The sequence below is a fragment of the Antrostomus carolinensis genome, unplaced genomic scaffold (assembly GCF_000700745.2).
Source record: "Antrostomus carolinensis isolate BGI_N321 unplaced genomic scaffold, ASM70074v2 scaffold15307, whole genome shotgun sequence".
NCBI classification, from domain to species: Eukaryota; Metazoa; Chordata; class Aves; order Caprimulgiformes; family Caprimulgidae; genus Antrostomus; species Antrostomus carolinensis.
Genome location: NW_010326803.1, coordinates 15,092 through 34,753, shown reverse-complemented (window position 1 = coordinate 34,753; position 19,662 = coordinate 15,092). Strand labels below are relative to the sequence as shown.

Genomic DNA, 19,662 nt, shown 5'->3' with positions numbered 1-19,662 from the left:
ACCCTTGGAATTCCTGTCTACATCTAACTCATCAGATTGTTTTTCTTTCAATAAGAAGCTGGCGGAGTTTCCCAAACACTCAGCATGGGCCAAGCATAAGGGGTTAAGAGAAGGTGAGAGTCACAAGCTCAGCCTCAAAAATCCCCACCTCAGTGCTAACCTTGAGCTCTGGGCAGAGGGACCAGGAGGAACCATCCATCAAGTCCAGTAAGGCTTTTTGAAGGAAGATGAAGTAGTGACAGAGAGCATGGCATACAAGAGTTGTGTTTTAGTCACTAGTCCAAGAAACCAGCTGTCTTAACACATGTTTTGCTGAACCAGAATGAATCACAACTCAGCCCTGCCGTGGAAAGGGGATGCGAGCATTAAATAAGGAATTAATAGTTTCTCTAACTATAAAGGTCTCCAAAAAGAGAGGAGGAATGTGAGCATCAACATTTGTTAATGTGCAAGTGAACTGCTACATTTAACATGCTCGCCAGAAACTGCAAAGAGGAAAGCAGAGTCAAAAAGAAAAACGTTATTTCAGCTGCAGATGATGCAGCACACCAGAGAGCAGGCATTTTTGGAAGTTGTCAGAAACTGTACTCTAGAAAACAGCCTGCAAAAATTACTCCAGTGACCCTGGATTAGATTATTGTTCATTAAAGCTTTAATGTTGCAGTAATGACAAATTATAATTCTAACACTAAAGTGCAGCCATAATTCACAGAGAGTAAAATTTTTAACTTCATTTTTAAGGCCACCCTCCCCTCATGCCTCCAAGTATGGCACAGCATATTCTAATTAGATTATGGCAATTAAGGTCACAGAATTTCTTGCATATTTCCCTCCTACATCTTAAAATTTAAAAAAAAAATATGCTACTCAAAGTGAAAAGCACAACTGTATTTCAAAATATCAGGATAAGAATTCCTTGGTTTCGTCCTTCATACTGGTGGTTATAGGTTTACTGTAGCTACCTACTTTAACTCCCATACCTGTTAACTCTTATGTAGAACTTGGAAAATATTTACCTATAATTATTATAGGATAAGCCCACTCCAAAGCGCCATGTCTGAACACTTGAAACATCGTGCACAAGAAAATATAAACCACAAAAAAAAAAAAATTCTTTCTTCTCCTACAGTAATGGTAATTTGTAGATATCATAATGGTCTTTTCTAACTAAACTGTTCTGTGATTTTCCTCTTTTACAACAAGTCCTGCATCATTAAGATGAGACATGTTAGTCTATTCCATCGTAATGCTCAACTCTGTGTAAGAGTATTTTAGCCAGCTTTGATGAAACAACTGTATTAACTGGGCTGGAGCTTATTAATAACTGAAGAACTGCCATGTTTGTACCTACCTTTTTGACCCATAGATCAAGATAACTACAAAGTCAACATTCATTAAAGATCTCTTTAAAAGACTAGGTGGGTAGGAAAGCTTCACAGTACTGCCAAGTCCTTTCTTCTAGTCAGTGTCTGAAATAGCACTGATTGATTCTGAAAACCAGAACTTGCAAGGAGAAGGAACAAAGTGTGGAAAGAAACAAACCAAGACACATTCAGAGGACCACAGAAAAAAAGTCTTCTCTCCTCTCAAAAGGCCACTAGAAATAGGAAAAATACTGCAGAGAACTAAAAAGCTCAGTCCCTTCCCATCAGCCTGATCCAATGTACCTTGTATAAAAGCACTATCCATCTGTGACTCCTGTGGTGACCACTGTCTTCTCTTAAGTATTGCAACTACTTCAAGTAATTTCCATGGGAACTGCATACAGTTCCTCATTTTAATACTCAAAACAAATTCTTATCTGAACGATTGAAATAAAATACATAGTTTAGCTCCTTATGCAGATATAATTCACTAGAAGCTACAATGAACAGTGATATTCAAGTCCAGTTATGCCTGAAAAAGAAAAGAACATAATTTTCCAGTTTTACAGCTGCTTTCAGAATTCTGCCTGAAGAATTACACTCGGTAGTTACTCAGCTGCAAAATATTACTTCTATTCCATAGATTTTGAATACCAACTATTAAATCTATTAGATCAATAGTAATTCCTCCCACCTGCACTTAAGAACTTGACATAATGACCATAACATTTTCATATTGCAACCTTTCCTTTTTAGGTAATAGAGAAGAGAAAAAAATATATTAAACTTTTTCAACTGCATAACAACAGTTGCATTCAATGTAAGCCATGAAGCTACATAATAAAGATTAGATTATGAATTTCTTCAAAATGGCAATTTTAAATAATGTACCACTCAGCTTACTTTAAAACAAAATGCGGTAACAGATGTTCTTCGGTGCCTAGATGTCTTCTTGCACCCTGCAATTTTTTATTTTATTTATTTTTCTTTTTTTAATGTAACCACTAAATGAATTTGGTGGTTTGTTTCTGAACAGCTCAAACACTGGTCATCCACAGCACAAAATGAGAAAACATGCCAACTGAGTTCAAACATTGTAAATATTCAGAGAAAATATATTTTAAACATCAGTTCATTTTAAAAGATTTTTTGAATGATACACCAAAGTCCTCTAAATGCTCAAGAGGCTGGTAAAAAAAAATTGCCATCATCCCAAACCACACAGAACAATGCTTCACTCTGGGACATTTTTAACTGAGCTCCAATAGTTGCCAAAGTTGATAAAGGAAACAGTCCAACCTGGGCAGACACTCAGTTTGCATTTCATGCATTGCTTTAAACATTTTTCCTTACCTGATTATTTGGAGGACTCTAACAGTAAGTTTTGGAAGAAATGTGCACTAAACAAGCTTACAGTTCAGAATAAAATGGTTCAGACAACTCCTCAGTTGCTAAATGCTTTTTAAGATTATTTTAGACACAAACTAATATTTTGTCTAAAATGCATCTTTTGAGTATTCCAAATTAGAAATTTTTATTTAATTCAACAAGCCCAAACATTATTACAAACAAAAGTGTGTGATAAATCAGCAGGATTGTCAATAAAAAACAAACAAAATCTAGCTTATCTCCAAAATTCAAGTAACTTACCTCAGTCACCTCATTTCTGATAACAACAAATACAAAGCAACCACAATACAGAAACAAACACTAGTAAAATGTCAACTCTTCATTGCTCCTTGAATAAGAAGTCTAGACTCATCCAGATTTAAAAGATGAATTCCAGAGCTCCATCTTCTCCCCAGGTTACCAAATACAAACCTAAGCACTCTCCAGTCAAAGCACTCGTATTTTCTCTTTCACACTTGCCTTGTCTAGTGTAGATGTCTGATGTACAGAAATCCTAGGTGGTTATCCAAGCTGTCAAGTCATCATCTTTATCTATCAAAATCCTCTCTACTTCATTTGTACCATTTTTCCCCCTCAAAAATGTAAATAATGCACACCTAATTAAACTCAGAGCACTGTTTCTGAAAATACCTTCCAATAGGAATTTTCTTCTCCAGTATCAATCAACTAGCCATTTCCTGAGCATAGGCCTTACCTACACCCTGCTCTTCTACTAACAGTCCTCCAAAGAAGTATTAACCTCTTTCATCACACGCATATCTCCATAACATGAGCACCCCAAACAGGGAACAACCCCCAGAGGAAAGAGGAATTATTCACATCATTTAGTTGCAGGTATTCAACTTGGGGAGCTACGCTGTGGGAATAGTCACCTGAGGCTCCCAGCACTACCTGTGAATATAAAATGGCTCCTCTAAAAGGTGTTCAAAACACCTGTGATAATTTAACTTAGCTGGCAGCCAAACAAGACACAGCCACTCGCAGCCCCCTGCCCCCTTTCCCCCCACTCAGGGAATCAAGGAGAGAATTGAAGGGGTAAAGGTAAGGAGACTTGGAGGTTGAGATAAGAACAATTTAATAATTAGAGTAAAAATAAAATTACAATAATAAGAATAATAAGAGTAATAATGATAACAACTCTGTATCGATGAGTGATGCAGAGTACAACTGCTCACCACCTGCTGGTAACGATTCCGGAGGAGCAAAAGGAACCCTGAAACTGAAATTGCAATCCTGGAAAAAAACGAGCCCGAGCGATTCCCAAGAGAATCCCCCACTTTCCGGCCAGCCCAGTTAATACACTAAACATGACATAATATGAGATGGAATATCTTATTGGCATATTCAACTGCCAGTCTGGGTTTTACTAACTACTACACTTTTCTTCTCCACTCCCCCCTTCCAGTTCTCTCTTCTTGGAAACTGCCCAGCACAGTGTCCTTGTAGTTATCAACATTGTTCTCCTAACAATCCTCACTGAAACCAAAACACAGAGCTTTCTAGCTACTAAGAAGAAAATTAACCCTATCCTAGTAAAAACCAGGACAACACCACACTTAGGTTCATGCTCTCCTGGAAGAGATTCTCTGTTCTCTATTGAATAGATGTGCAATGTAGCAAGATTAACCTCCTATGGCAAGCTGTGTTACCTTACATTGGCATCTAGAATTATGCAGCTGTGAAGTCAGCCAACGTTTATCCTGTGAAACATTACATGTTTCAGTGCTGTCACAAATTTAACAAAGTAGTGGTCTCCAAACAATTCTTAAATACTAGAAAAGTAAATACATAGCAGCATATTCTTCTGCAGAGCATCTTGCATGTCACAAGAAAACTTAAGTGACCACGTGAACTTCTTCAGCATGATGATTAGAAACAAACAGATATACAAGGAAAAGTTGATTTAAGAACAGTCTGATAAATTTTTCACTGAAGTTGCAGTAACAGAAAAATTCTTAATAATTCACCAGTTATGAAAAACAAAGTAACCAATTTTTGTCAAAGTAGAATGAGCTATTGGCATGTATTTTGCCATACTATTACTCTATAAGCTAAACCACGCAAGTTATAATTGAGAAACACAACTAAAATTTCTAGAATATGATCATTTTATAGCTACTTTGCCATGGCCATCAGCAAGACAGAAGGATGTGTCTTTTGAATGATCAAGCCAATTTGGCTTCGATTTTCTTTGCATTCATATAGGTGATTGAAAAAATAAAAGTTTTGGTGGCTGCAGATATTTTTCCTGCTAACTTGCTGGTATCACTACAAACCCCATAAGCTCAACTTGTATATAGCACTGTGAAGCTTTCAGGCATCTCATTCTCTACAAAGTAAGAATGTCAGTCAGTTGTGGCAACAAACTATTCTAAATATGCTGCTGACCTCAAACCTTCTTAGTATATTAATTTCCAGACACCTGTTGGGAAGACCAGTTAGATGCTAGATGCAACAGTGCCAAAACATGCCCACATGCCGGGGGATAGTAAAGAGCCTTCAGTATCTTCCCAGAAATCAGGTGATGTATAGATGATGCAGATTAGGCACAGGTAACTACAAACTTTCCATAACAAAGGATAAAAAGGGTTTAAGAAGTCTGAAAAAATACATTTTCTAACAGTGAGCAGTAGCTTCTGTTAAAATGATAAATTAGATGCTTTTCTGTGTAAAGTATGTGGGAGTATGGTGATCCCCTTTTTCTTGACTGTAATTCAGTATTCATGAACGTGTCTGCCTACTGTTGATGATACGAGGAACTTTCTCTTATTACTAATCTGCAGTATGTCAATTCGCAGCAAGAGGATAAAATACGTTTATAGTTTGTAGTTGCACCCGAGTGAATTATTTCAATTTCATTCATTTTCACTCCAAAGAAATAGTATAGATTTGCCATATAGGAAAAATTTGTTTCCCTTTCATTTACACACTTATCTATGAAGGCAAGATGAAATATGCCACAGGAAGTCATCTCTCTTTACAGCTGTTATATACGCTTTATAATTTAGTACAAACTGGAATCATCAGCAATAATGTCTTCCAGCCCTTCACTCTTTTTTGATATACTGAAGTTTAAAAATCAGTTTTCATTGAAATATACATTAAATCCTTCCCTCAAAAAAAAGAAAAAAGAAAAAAAAAAAGAGATTAAATACAACCTGAACGGGAAGTGTATCTGTGCATACACATGTACACAGTGTGCCACTCATCTTTAGTTCTCCTAAATCAGAATCAAGGATACTCTCATAAAAAAACCAAAACCAAACACCAAAAAAACCCTCATCCAAATAAAACATGAGCATCACTAGTTAAAATGAAAAAAAAAAAAAAAAAAAAGTCTTAGTCAATGAAATTCTTAATCAACACTCATTTCACACAGAAAATTGTCCTGCTACCAATACTTTAATAAAATCAACAGTAATTTTAAAAAGCGAAGCTCAGTAGTTCTTAGAAGTGAGTTTTATCAGAAAACAAACTAACATGCACTGAAAAACATAATTGCTGTATGGAAACACACTAAGGCACAATTAAGATTGACTGTATGCCTTAATAATATGTACTTATAATTTACTCCTGATTTTTTCAAATGTCCAAACGTGTAACATTTAAACTCTTAATTTCTAGACTCTAAAAAGCTTGTTACAGAAACTGTAATGCATTACTTACTTTTGAATTAACTGCTCTTTTAAATAAAGTTATTTTAAAACTCTATTATGCAAATTTGGATGGCATAAAAAAGCGAGAGTGTATGATAAGTTAATGTGAAAATGAACATGTAATGCCAAATCACATGGAAAGTTAGTATAAATTTCCCCCACACATATCCTACACTTTTGAAAAATAAAGTCTCCCATGAATTAGTTTTTTTCTAAAATTTACCCCACTACACAGGAGGGCTTGAAAGAAAATAATTAGAACTTCAGGATGTTTCACTCATTTTAAAAGACTACAGTTCTAGTCATTACAAAAAGAAAAAAAAAGAAAAAAATCCTGCATATTCATCTTCCTCCTAGAAGTTATTCTGTAACTTGAGAAAATCCCTGAATAGGTTTAGAGTGAAAATTTTTGAAAAAGAAAAAACAAAACAAAAACCAACATCAAAACCCCTCTCACATTCAATCTTACCTTCTAAAGTGTGGCAGAAAATTAATCTTTGTAAACAGTGCATCAACTTCAACCCAAAGAAATACTGCTAAATCTCACTTTTCAAAGCTTTAATGTAAGTTGAACAAAATTGCTCATGTGAGTCATACAGTTAGTCAAGGAACTGCGAAAGCCAAAGAAGTTTTCATTTGCAAAACACAGTCAATATCAAGAAAAAGAAGAGTCATGAAATCTGTCATCTTGCTTCTAATAGCCTGGAAGCTATTGAATCTAAGTTCTTGTTAGCACAGTCCCCAAGTCTGCACATGAAAGTAAGCTTTTCTGAGTACTCAAATGGCAGAGGCAGGGTATCAGTGAAATACGGCATGTGGTTGGGAAGGCTGCTGAGAACAAAATAACGTTGTTCTGTCACTCTCTTAACAATTTGGTGTGCCCATATCTCAAGTACTCACGTACAGTTCCAGTCTCCACACCTCAAGGAGTACAGAGAAGATCACCTAAGATCATAAAAGCAACAGAGTAGATGGAACCAAAGAGATGGTTGAGGAGGCTATGGTTGACATTCACAAAACCTTAGTAAGAGTGGAAAAGGTGAAGGCAGTGCTGTTTTTCACCAGATCCCACAATACTGGAAGTAAAACACACAAACTAGTAAAAGAATTCTCTGAATGGATAAAACTACTTTCTTTATGCAGTGGCTGAAGAGCTTTTGGAATTTGCTGCTACCAGAAGCTGTGAAAGCAGCTGGTAACAGCCCAATCAGAGAAGGACCATAAATAATGAATGGACAAGAAGTCTGTAAGCGTATGCTAACAGGACCAGAGGAGTATAAGAACAGAACACAGATGATGGCCAGGCTCACAGGCTCTTCCTAACCAGCACCTCCTGCGCTCAGGGTCAGACAGGACACAGGGAGAGGTGCCTGTTGATCTGACTCAAAAGGGCACTTACATTGTTAATGAGAACACAGCTTGATTAGCCAACTTTGTAATTTGCCATTAAAAGAGACAGGATAATTGAATTGAACAGAAAATAGATTTAGAAATCAATATTTAATATATCCTCCATCACTGCTGTTATTCCCCAATACAAACAACAAAGAAAATGGTATGAAGTAATGAAGCCACTACTTTACTCATCACTAATGATGTTAATTACAGTACCTAAAATTTCCAAGATCTTTACTAGATCTCCAGTGAAGTATGGAAGTATTTGTCCCAATCTTACAAATGGAAAAACAACCATGAAAGTAGAAAACTCTAAAAATTGCTTTGTGGTAAAAAAAAATAAAATAAAATAAAATAAAAAATAAAAAAAAAATCCAAATGTAGAATCTGGTGTTTTACAAATCTTTCTCTCTTTTAGAAGACATTAGCCTCAAAATGATAAATCACACATGGGTTTCCTATAATTATTCTTACTGTAGAAAATCCCCTGTCTCTTAAAACATTTTTCACTTGCACTAGGTTTTTTTTTTTTCCAATGTTATATTTTCTGTGTGTGACTTCTCTCTTCCATTGCTTTCTTTCCTTCGCTCACTCATTTCTGTCAGTTGGAAGATGCTTATGCACACTTTCATATGTCTTATTTCCGATAAATTTGATTCTCTATAGCACCTAATTTGTTTATTTTTATTGATCTTTTCAGCTTGAATTTTCATTTTTAACGGTTCATGTCCTATCTTATTCCATATTAGGGGGTGAATATCCCTTTCATGGAACAGAAAACTATTTAAAAGCTGCAGCAAATGGAACCATCAGTGTAACCTTCCCAACTGAAACTGAGATGAGAAAGACCAAGTACAATCCAAGCTCAAGAAGCTTAGGTTCAACACCAGTTCTACAAGCTTCTTTTGAGAAGAAAAAGGACACTGAATAAAGCAGTTTACTTACGGTTTTCTCATTCATACACTGATTTATACCTTTAAAAAGAGCTACACAAAAGACAACTTGAGGTCTATGAACAAAGAATCAAGTTTAACCACCAACAAATTTGCTTTCCTGTAAAATTTTTAATGTCATCCAAATTATTCCACAACTGAGACTGGCCTAGTGTTGGTTGACAGATGGTTTTATAAACTTAGAAACTAAAAAGAGAATCCACATAAGTGTATTATTTGGTTTTGCGTATACAATTTGAATATTCATAATATGTAATTGTAAGTGTGGTACAGTGTTTCAGATACACATCAACAAACCATGCCCATTATCTGATGAGAAATGAGGAAAAGGAGAAATGCTTTATAGAATGGCATCAAACAACTTCAACAGATGGCCACTGTTGATCAACAAACTAAAACAAACCAGAATTCTTACAAATTTGGCAAAACAAGATTTCCTTTTGTAAAGGCTTGTCTTTGTAAATATACACAGCAAGTTTTCACAGTTAATTCTAGCTCTTGGAGTGTAACAGAAATCACAGAAGAGGATTTTAAAAAAAAAGTGTTGAAGATGTCTTTTAAACACAGATTTCTCTTATGCAACATTAACTTTAAAATACAACTTGCTGTACAACTGTTATGAACAACTTGATAATTTAGTGTTTAGGTGTATCTCTGTGCCTCACTGTCAAGCTGAATAACTACTGATAATTTTCACCTAGGTCAGATCTCTCCTATGAGGTAAAACAGTTTGAAAACAGACCTAGAACAATTTACTGTTTAAGAAACTCACGATGAATACATCAAAATCCAGAATACATAGAAATTCTAACTATACTAAAAAAAAAAAAAAAAAAGAAAAAAAAAGAGTCAAACGTGAGAAATATGCAATCTGGATCTCTTTAAAAGTTAATTGTTTCTTCTAAACTATAAACAAAAATAAGAAAAGAAGATACTAGACTTTTTTATAATTCATACCCAAACTGGATTGGCAGGCACTCTCTCATATTTCTCAGGTACTTCTTTATAAGCCATATTGACCCCTCTACACACAGTTTAGATACAGAAAAGTATCCTTTTTCAGAAAAAGAGCTATCTGCCATGTTGTCATCAATAGCTTAAATGCACACTAGGTTTTTTGTTTTTCCTCAAAGTTGAGTTGGGCTCTTTCGGTTAGGATAACTGAAACTGCTGTGTCAGAGACCGAGAAGGAATCTGAGAATAAAAAAAGCTGCCTTGATAAAGTTCTTGATGAAAAATGTTATTAATTATGCTTATAGAGAAATGAGCTTCTATATCACTAGGACCACATTTGGAGCTGAAATTTGAAGTGCAGGCTTAAAAGCAAAAGTATACATAACCCAAAATGAAGACAGAGATCTTTTGAAGCCAATAAACACTCCATCCCAGACAAGGCAATAGCTTTCTTGATCCTGTGTGGATGATCTACATTGTTTGAAAAATCTAAGACTATCACCTTAGGAAAAGAAAAAAATGCCAGATTGGAAACATACTGGGGAGAAAAAAAAAAAAAAAAATGTTTAAACACTGAAAGGTAGAAAGATAATCAAGCCACTAAAATGAACACTTCAAGAAATAATTTCCTTGTATTTCACAAAGCTAAAAAGCAAGGTATTGGAAATATGCCAATAAAGATTCTTCAATACAATCACCTTGTACTAGAAAGAGTAATTAGCTCTTCTTCCCACATCCAAAAAAAAACCCAAACAAAAACAAAACACCACAAAAAACTGCATGCCTGCACTAAAACTTGATTTTTAAAAATAATATCAGTGAAAACCCTCAAAGGCCTGAAGTGACATTTCAAAACAGCTTTCTTTTAATAATATGTTTCTGTATTACAAACCAAGATAAGTTCTATTTATGTGTGGACATTAAATTCTATTACTGTATTATATACAGTATTAGAATTAGGATAAGATTTTAAGATTTCAGTTATCCAGAAATGAAGGAAAGTTACCTACTGGTAAGGCTGAAAGTGAGACATTGCTGCCTAATTAGTACCTAATTTCAATGAGTGACTGTCCCAAGTGGAAATTAAAATAAAAGGAGTGCACCATCACCAGTATAAAGCACATGTATCTGAGGCTGCCTGACCAAGAAAAGAATTAAAGAAAAAAATCTGGTTTAGTCTATGCTTGAAAAAAATCACATCTCTTTGAATGTCAGTACCTGCAAAACAGTTGTGCACAACTACCAGTACTTCTCAGTTTAAAACTGTGTTAGTACTGAAACATTCACTCTTTTTACATTTTGTTTTTTTTCAACGCTCAGGAGACAGGGTCTACAATTTAATTTCTCTCCACTCAGGCAGAGGATTACAAATAGTGTAATTATTAGTAGCAAAAATTGTTGAAGCAATGAACTAAAAAACCACCCAATATCATCTGAGCTTAATAAAAAGTAGGAAATTCTCCCTGCACTGATAAATACATTTAATACACGAGTACACCTTCTAAAGTAAAAATAATTCTACACCAAGCTTTCTCTAGCAACCAAGCACTCTAAGGGAAATATGGAGCGCTTAAAGCATATTATACTACTAGTAATTCAAGCTACTAGTACTGGGAAACCTCAACATGTTTCAATTTAAAACAAATTTAAAAAAAGAAAAAATATGCTTAAATAATTTCCCACATTTACAGCATTATTTTACAGTCATCTATCAGTCCTTTTAACAGAAACATGCTTTAGGACCAAAAATTTATGCAGTAATAATTAATTAATATTTCGCTTTGATCAATCACATTATAATATCTCAAGAAGAGGTAAGACAATGAAATAGTAGCAAACAGATAAAAATTGACTCCTTTCCCATTTCATTATCTTTTTCAGATTCTGGTATTAGTGACAAAATAGTATGACTTTTCAAACTATAAATTGGTCTAGTTAGGCAAATACTCCTCTTTTTAAAATTCAGCATCATCCAATGTCAGATGAAACACAGAAAATGAATTGAGAATTTCCTTCTGATTTAATGTACCATCTCTGTACTTGCTCTCTCTATAGCAAGAGCAGCAAACCAGAATGATTCTGTAAATCTGGAAGTTTAGTACACAAGCACAACAGACTAGGAATAACTTTTTCACTAAAGGAGTTGAAATAGAAAAAGATCAAGTCTTTTAAACTTTTATTATAGTGACACCTTGTGGCTACAGCGACTTATTTTACAACCTCTCAAAATTTTTCCTTTTCTTGTAATTGCTTTAATGAAGGTCTTAAAAATTTGTGGTCTATGAAAAAGTTAAAATATGAAGCTGCAAAACAAAAATGGAAAGATGAAAAAAGTGACAAGGATAAAACAGAAAACAGGATTGTCTGTTCAAAGATCTTTAGAGGTATTAACATTCACTTAATGTATTTGCACTTTCTTTACCCCCAAAAGAGAGTTGTGGCTTAGAATCACACTCTGACTGCTATCACGATTTGAAAATCTGCCCTTCTCTTTATTTATTTTTTTTTTTAATGAACTACCATTGCTTACCCATATTAAAACTGATATCCAGACAGGTTATGAAAAATACCCTAGATTCACGATCCAACGTTGTCAGGACTATGAACTGAGTAAGTGCTACATAAGAAAGTGTTAACTTTTTAATATAATCAAGAAGATAGTATTAATTTTTTAAGGTAATGAGAGATTAAGCAGTTGGTTTAATTAACCGGTATATTATTAAAAATGCTTGGAAATAGGAAAGAAAAATATCCACTTCAAAAATCAGTTTCAAACACAAAAGGGTAACAAACACACAAGCACTCTCTTCTACATTGCCTAACTGTTAAAAGAGGAAACTGTAATAATTACGAACCTGACACTTGTCTTAACTCTGACAGGAACCTGCTTACATGACTATTTTCTGCCTCCTGTCTCCCCTCTAAATAAAGTCTTCAGCCTTTATAAGTGCAAACAATGAACTAGGACCAAAAAAAATTCTGACAAACAAATTAAAATATAGTACCGTATTAAAATAGTTACCCTGTAAACTTACTCTCTTCTTTGAATCATAGAATGGTTTGGGTTGGAATGGACCTTAAAGATCATCTAGTTCCAACCCCCCTGCCATGAGCAGGGACACCTTCCACTAGATCAGGTTGCTCAAAGCCTCATCCAACCTGGCCACGAGCACTTCCAGGGAGGGGGCATCCACAACTTCTCTGGACAACCTGTTCCAGTGTCTCACCATCTCACCTACCATACTAAGCTTTAATGCCTATGAAATAATCTTCCTTGTACAAATTAGCTTGTATATCTAAATGAGGGATTACATCCTACAAATCACAAATCATCCTCTGTGTGTGAGAATGCATAAACTCATCTCCTTTTCATTACAGCATTTCCGAATCTTTGGTCACTGCCCTCTGTTTTCCATCTATTAATTAGATAAATGTTATGGCTTGCAAAAGTTATTCTGAACCTATTAAAACATAGACTGGAGCATACAAGTAGAGTAATAGGAAAAAGAAAAGAGTGTAAATAAGATTATCATGTCACTTGAGTTTCTGCCTAATCAGTTTGGTTGGCTTGGTACATGCTTTGCCAAGTACAAATTATCTTTCATGGGAAGCACAATAAAGCCCCTAACTCTAACACTATTCTGAATATTCCACAATGCTGCATATACCAAAAAAATCAAAGTCTTGACAGAGACTATAATGCACATAATACAATAAATTACTTGTTAAGGAGATTGAACTCATCTTAATTCATTGTGGTATAAATTACTTATTTTATGTAACAGCTAACTGCCAGAAGGCATTTAGTTGCCTTCTGCAACTGCATTTTTTTCATCCAGCTAGTGTGAAAGAGGCATTGATGATAGATTTGAAAATTGATAGATTCAATTAAGAGGAAAGTGAAAGGTTTAAAAAACAAACAAACCCACAAAAAAGCAACCTGCACACATGCAAACAGAAGATACACTCCATCAATTTTTATGCGTATGGAAATGTTTGAATAGTTTCTTACAACACGTTAGTTCAGCCCTTGACAGCTTTCACCTTTCATAACTAATATTTATGTGAAAGGTAACTCAAAAAAGCAATTAACCTTGCGTAATGTTACAGGGCTCATATTCTCTTCATAATCTATGTTTGAACAATTGCTCTAGCATATCAGACACAAACAAGCTGTCCTTCAACAACCTGTACAGACTCTGCCATGTTATATTCCCTTGCTTTGAAAAAAGGTGTGTAAATAAAAACCACAGCCAATAAGCCTAGCCTCCAATTCTCCATTGCTATTCAAGAAGCCATTCTATACAGTGATGCCATAAAGCACTTGGAGCTAAAACCAACTTTTTAAAATTAAAAAAACCCGAACAAACAAAACACCATCTATCTCAAATCTATACTGGTAAGAAACTGCACTGTGAAAAGAGTCCAGCATCTTCCACTGAACGCATACAAACCTCTAAACAAAATCACTGCATGGTTCCTTAAGTGGTTGCTTGCAGAGAGATTATTATCCGCATTACAAAGACAAAAGAGGTATAAAAGTTAAAACTAATGGCAAGAAGACAGAGCAAAGCATGACACTTGCAATGCATTTCTCAGTACTGTTGTTGACCATGAACAGGAAAATCTTGGCACTGAGACTTGTCACACTGACTCAAGAGTACACAGCAGCAGCAGTGTTGAGCAATATGAAAACATAACTAGTTTCAGATGTAAAGAATGTATTGATTAACCTAGTCCTAATAAATGTGAGTGACTGGCTGAGATGCATTATAGTCTTTCTTTAAAAATAGGGCAGACACATCTTCAAATGAAATAAATGGGGGGCTTTTTCCATTATCTCTTGATAATCTGATAACTTTCTTTCTAGACAGGGCATATAAAATACTTAAAACATATTTGCCCTTTGATAAGCATGCATAACTTATCTGTAAAAACAGAATATCAAATATTAAAAGAATACATTCTGACATAATCTCATATTTTAAATCTGTGCTGGTTTTGCATGACAAAACACTGCTAAGTATTTTAGGAATTCTGTTTTGCGTACGTTAGTATCCTAGAGATAATGAGTTTAACTCATTTAAGGAAACAAAACTATTTTAAATCCACAATCACAAAAACCTGAAGTTAGAGACAGAAAAAAACTCTAGTCCTCCTTGCTTACTTCTTTCTGTACAGTGTATTACTTAAAAGCCAGATAAAGTCTCAGATACTAATATGTGTGTGTACTTAGCCTTCCCCAATCAAGGGCTCCCATCTGGAGGTCAACTGGTCCAAACCCCTGATCAAAGCAGAGCCACCCTTCAGTTGAACCTATTTATATTAATACAAACAAATAAATACAAAGTTCTTAAAGTGGAGGCCCTCAAAAAGCCATCAGCAATTTTAGGTCTCTACATTTAAAGTAGCCTTCTTATTTACAGGAAAAATAATACACAAAAAGAACAGTAAATTATAGTCACAGCACTTTTACTTTTGACTACCAAATGCACTCTTTATATAATGTATGCTTCAATTCACTGATTTAAAGAGAGATTACAGAACAGCTCTACCTAAACTACTCTGAATTATCATGTTGACTCACAACTGAGAGCTCATATTGCCTTAAGGTTACTGCTCCTTAACAGTAAGTACTCATAAACTTATGCTGCTACATGTCTTTCTCTTTAGCTCCTTCATTCGCTCTTCAAAGTAGCTGCACCTCCAGGGAATTCCTCACCACTTTGTGAATATGGTAACAAGGAATAGAGTTTCATAAAAAAAAAAAGAATAAGTTTACTGGGGAACATGGAGCAGAACAGAAAAAATGAGAGGCATGAGGACTATGCAATAAGGAAATCTGTGCTGCAGTTACTGTATACTTCAGTATCTCCTAAAATAAAAGTGCAAGGGGGAGATTTCCAGGTGTGCCTGTGCATGAATTTAAGTAGATAATATATAGCTATGCATACATAAGCACCACATTGAATGAACTCCCTCCATACCTGCTCCTCCAACTGAGGGCAAGTCACTTACACAGGATTAAGAAAGAGATCATCAGAGAGCTAGAATATACGAGAGGTCCTTTTGTGCCAAAAATGAGTAAGGTACCAACTGAAACTCTGGAATAACCTTCTCCCCTCCACTCTTGCCTGTCTGCACTTTCAGGCAAGGCTACAAAGAGCCTTCACCAAAACAGAACAATGATGCTCTCAAAACATAACACAGACACACACAGTGATGAAGATAGCTGAGGGAGGGGATGACAAACAGATAAACGAGTTTTGAAATAGAAAATCACTTTTGGACAAGTCTCTGGATGAGGCCAAAGAACAATTGCCCTTTTGAAAGAAGACTGATAGAAGTCCCACCATAACATCCTAGATCTCATCAAACCTTCTTGCTAATATGATGGAAGCAAAAAAGCTGTGTTTCCTAACCATCTATCCACTTTGCATCAAGTTAAGGTCACACACACAAAAAATATCCCCTGGAAATGTAAAACATCTATAAGCTCCGTGAGGCATTTCATCATTGCTAGATGATTTATTACAGACACTTTTAAGTAAAAATTTATAAGATATGCACACAAACTAGAGGACAGCACCAACCATTTCAGAAAAACAGTAAAATCAGAATCATAAAACTTACAGTGAAAAGGTAAGAAAGCATTTGTTTATATCAAGAAAAATAAATTTCAAGTCAGCTACATTCAGCATGAACTTACTAAAAGGACAGGGAGGCTGAGCAAGAGTTGTCTGAGAAGAAGAGACACACAGGTGACCCACCAGACTCTTTTCACACAGCCTACAACTGGCTGCTAGCAATCCCATGTTGCAGAGCAGTACAGATCAGAGAAAGAGGTTGTTCCTCAGGAACAAGAAAGCACTTCCCCTCCTTGTGGATTCCAAGAGTTGCCACGCTGATTAAAAAGTTTGTGTTTACAGAATAATTACTACAATAAAGGCAGTTCCTTTTTTGGACCTATGACCCAAAATCTAATAATGATAACATCTTTGGAATCTACAGATTGTGGCCTCTCTATCAATGAGCCTATAGTAAAAAGGCATCATCACCTTAATAATGATTAAAACCATCTAGCTACTTTAGTTGACACAAAGCATTGCTCAAATCTCCTTAGTCCTAACTCTCCCCTTCTCTCTTTCACAACTGTTTAAAACATTCTTTCAATGCAACAGTAGAAAATATATAAAATATATAAAAATACATTTCCAAGTTGTATAGCAAGTATGTAAACGTGTTTTAAACATTTTGGCAGTCAAGGAGTGGCATTTGCTGCTGAATAGAAAAAAAAAAAATCCATCAGTTGCAAGAGGAAAAGTGAGTTTGGAAAAAAGAAAAAAGAAAAAAGAAAGAATAGAGAAAAGAAAGAGATACATAATTAGAGATGGAAGCACCAGTGTTTTCCAAACAGAATGTCTGCAATTTATCACCTATATTTTTATTAAAAAAGCATCCACCAAGATAGACCTTTTTTTTTTTTTTTTAAGATAGCTGATGAAAGTTGTGTATCTCATACGTTATCATAAATACATAATGCACTAGCAAAATCCAGCAACTCATTCTGGTGTCTACATTATTTAATGACAGCCACACAACATGACACTGATGAACTAACCTGCAGACACGGGCAGGAAAATACAGGTTCTGCCAGGACCGACAGAGGTATTTAGAGTGATCAATAACCCGAATCCAGTCTAACTCATCCATGGACACCTCAATGTAGTAGGAGTAAGACCTATGGATTGTCAAAAAACACTGGTCAGAATACAAGCATCCACATCTCAGGTATTAAATTTTACACTTCCTTCTGGATTTTCAGTTGTACTGAAAAGAAAGCTATTGGTTCCTACCCCCAGACCTGTATCTAAGATATCCAAGAGAGATCCCTATTTTCAGTCTAGTTTTGAAAATAAATTCACATGCAGTTATGTTAAGACATGTTTTCAGAATGATTTAAAACATCCTAAAACTGCACTCTAATCTGCAGTAATTGGATGAGACTATTGTCCCTCAAAAAATGCAATGGAGACTTTCAAATCAGTCATAGAAAAAATAATTTGTATTCCTTCTGTGTGGAATAAATCTGAAACACCAGCAATACAGTTATTTCTATTGCCATATTAATAAAAACATGAGAAAACATTTAGCAGATCAAAAATGAAAATTAAAATCCTTCACCTGAATAAAGCAAATTTACTTTATGATCATTTTCTCACTGATGTTCCTCCTCACTTCTGACCCTTTCAGTTGTTTATGATACGTTGTTAAGCCTGTCACTACTTACATATACACCCCAAAATTACTTCATGAAAATAAAAAAAGTCATCAACACAATTGGTGTCTTCCTCTTGCTTATCAATTATATTTAGCTTATAGTTTGCTGTTAGGAGAAAGCAAACCCAAACTAAAAAGCCACAGCTATTTCCATATTATACCTACAACAGTGATTACTTAGAATGAAGTAGAAACTCCACTTGTGGATCAGCAAATCATGAAACAGAAAATATTCTGAAACCTACTTCTCTTAATGTACTAGTCTGCAACATTCACAGGCATTTCAATAGCACCATGTTAGCACTTTCCTTCCTTTCACACTGATTTCTAAAGGAAGAGTTGCTCTTCCAGAGTTCTACATAGACATTTCTTTTTAAACATTAATACCTTTGTTAATTTTTTTTATTTATTTATTTATTTTTGCTGAGGATTAGACAGGTAGATATCTGGAGTGGTATTGTTTAAAAATTCTTAAAAAGTTAGATAACACTGTTAATACCAACTTATGCGCTATAGAAAGAATGCAAAGTCTTTAAGATGCCAATTGCATAATCAGCTTTCACATTCACATTAACCAGACGCATAATATTCATAATCCATACACACACACTGTTTTAGCAACATCATTATTACCAGCACATGCATATTTGACCAAACTAGGCTCCAGCATTTTAGAGTTTGAATTAAAAAGTTATTGACTGTCTGTTGTCTGTGTGGTGGCAATTTAGGGATTCTCACATCACCATTGCTAGTCTAACATAAAATTGTAACCAATATACAACATTTATTTGGTTTCTGAAGGTACCAAGCAAAGAAAAATTATCTCAAAATTACAGTTCCATTATCATATACAACACTATGCCTTTCTTTTCCTTAAGGATAGCATCTTTTTTGCAGAGGTAATTTGGACAGATAGCCTCCTGAGCACTTCTATATCTAAAATTAATCTGTTAATTACACCTTTAAACTAGAGGTGCAAAACACACCTGTTAGTCTGTATTTGGTTCCGTTAAGAATGCACATTACCTGTATAACCAACAGACCAGAGCTTCAGAGAGACAGTTAAAATGAATTAATAGTTTAAAAAGATGTTAAAAAAGATGCCACCATGCACTTCTGCAGTTGCTAAAACATCTTTTTTGGAGTCATTATTCACGTATCCCATGAGAAAGATGCAGATAAGTGGCTGGCAATTCTTAGACTAAAAGAGTATACAGGTTGGAAAGGATCTCTAGAAAAAGCGAGGACAATCTTAGAGTGAGTTCCGTAAGGTACTGGCTGGTAAGTTCTGTGTACCTCCAAGGACTGATAGCCATAATCTTTCTGGGTAAATCCTTCCCATGTTCAACTAACCCCGTTATGAATTCTTATCATAATATTTAATAGGAATTAATCTTGTTGCTTGTGTCCACTGCTCTTTGCCCTCTCAGCATACAGCTGTAAGGGGCGTCTGGCCCCATATTCTCTACACTCTTCTATTAAATAGGTGAATACCAGGATGTTCTCCCTTCTAAGTCTTCTCCTCTTAAAACAGCAACTTCCCTCAGCATCTCCTTGTACATTGTGCACTCAAGCACTCATCATCTTGGTGTCCTGCTAAACTCACTCCAGCATGTCACTATCTTCCACTGAGGAGCCCACAACTGGACA

The 19,662-nt window shown here is 35.1% G+C and overlaps 1 protein-coding gene across 1 annotated transcript in view; it reads right to left on the bottom strand.

Annotated features, from left to right (window-relative positions):
- The window catches only part of BTBD9 (BTB domain containing 9), a gene marked incomplete at its 3' end in the record, with an annotated part of 72,737 nt that overhangs the window by 39,541 nt on the left and 13,534 nt on the right, over positions 1-19,662 (bottom strand). Inside the window, exon 6 of the mRNA XM_010171718.1 lies at positions 17,354-17,473. Within this exon, the coding sequence (XP_010170020.1) occupies positions 17,354-17,473 (120 nt within the window). The remainder of the gene's footprint in view (positions 1-17,353; positions 17,474-19,662) is intronic.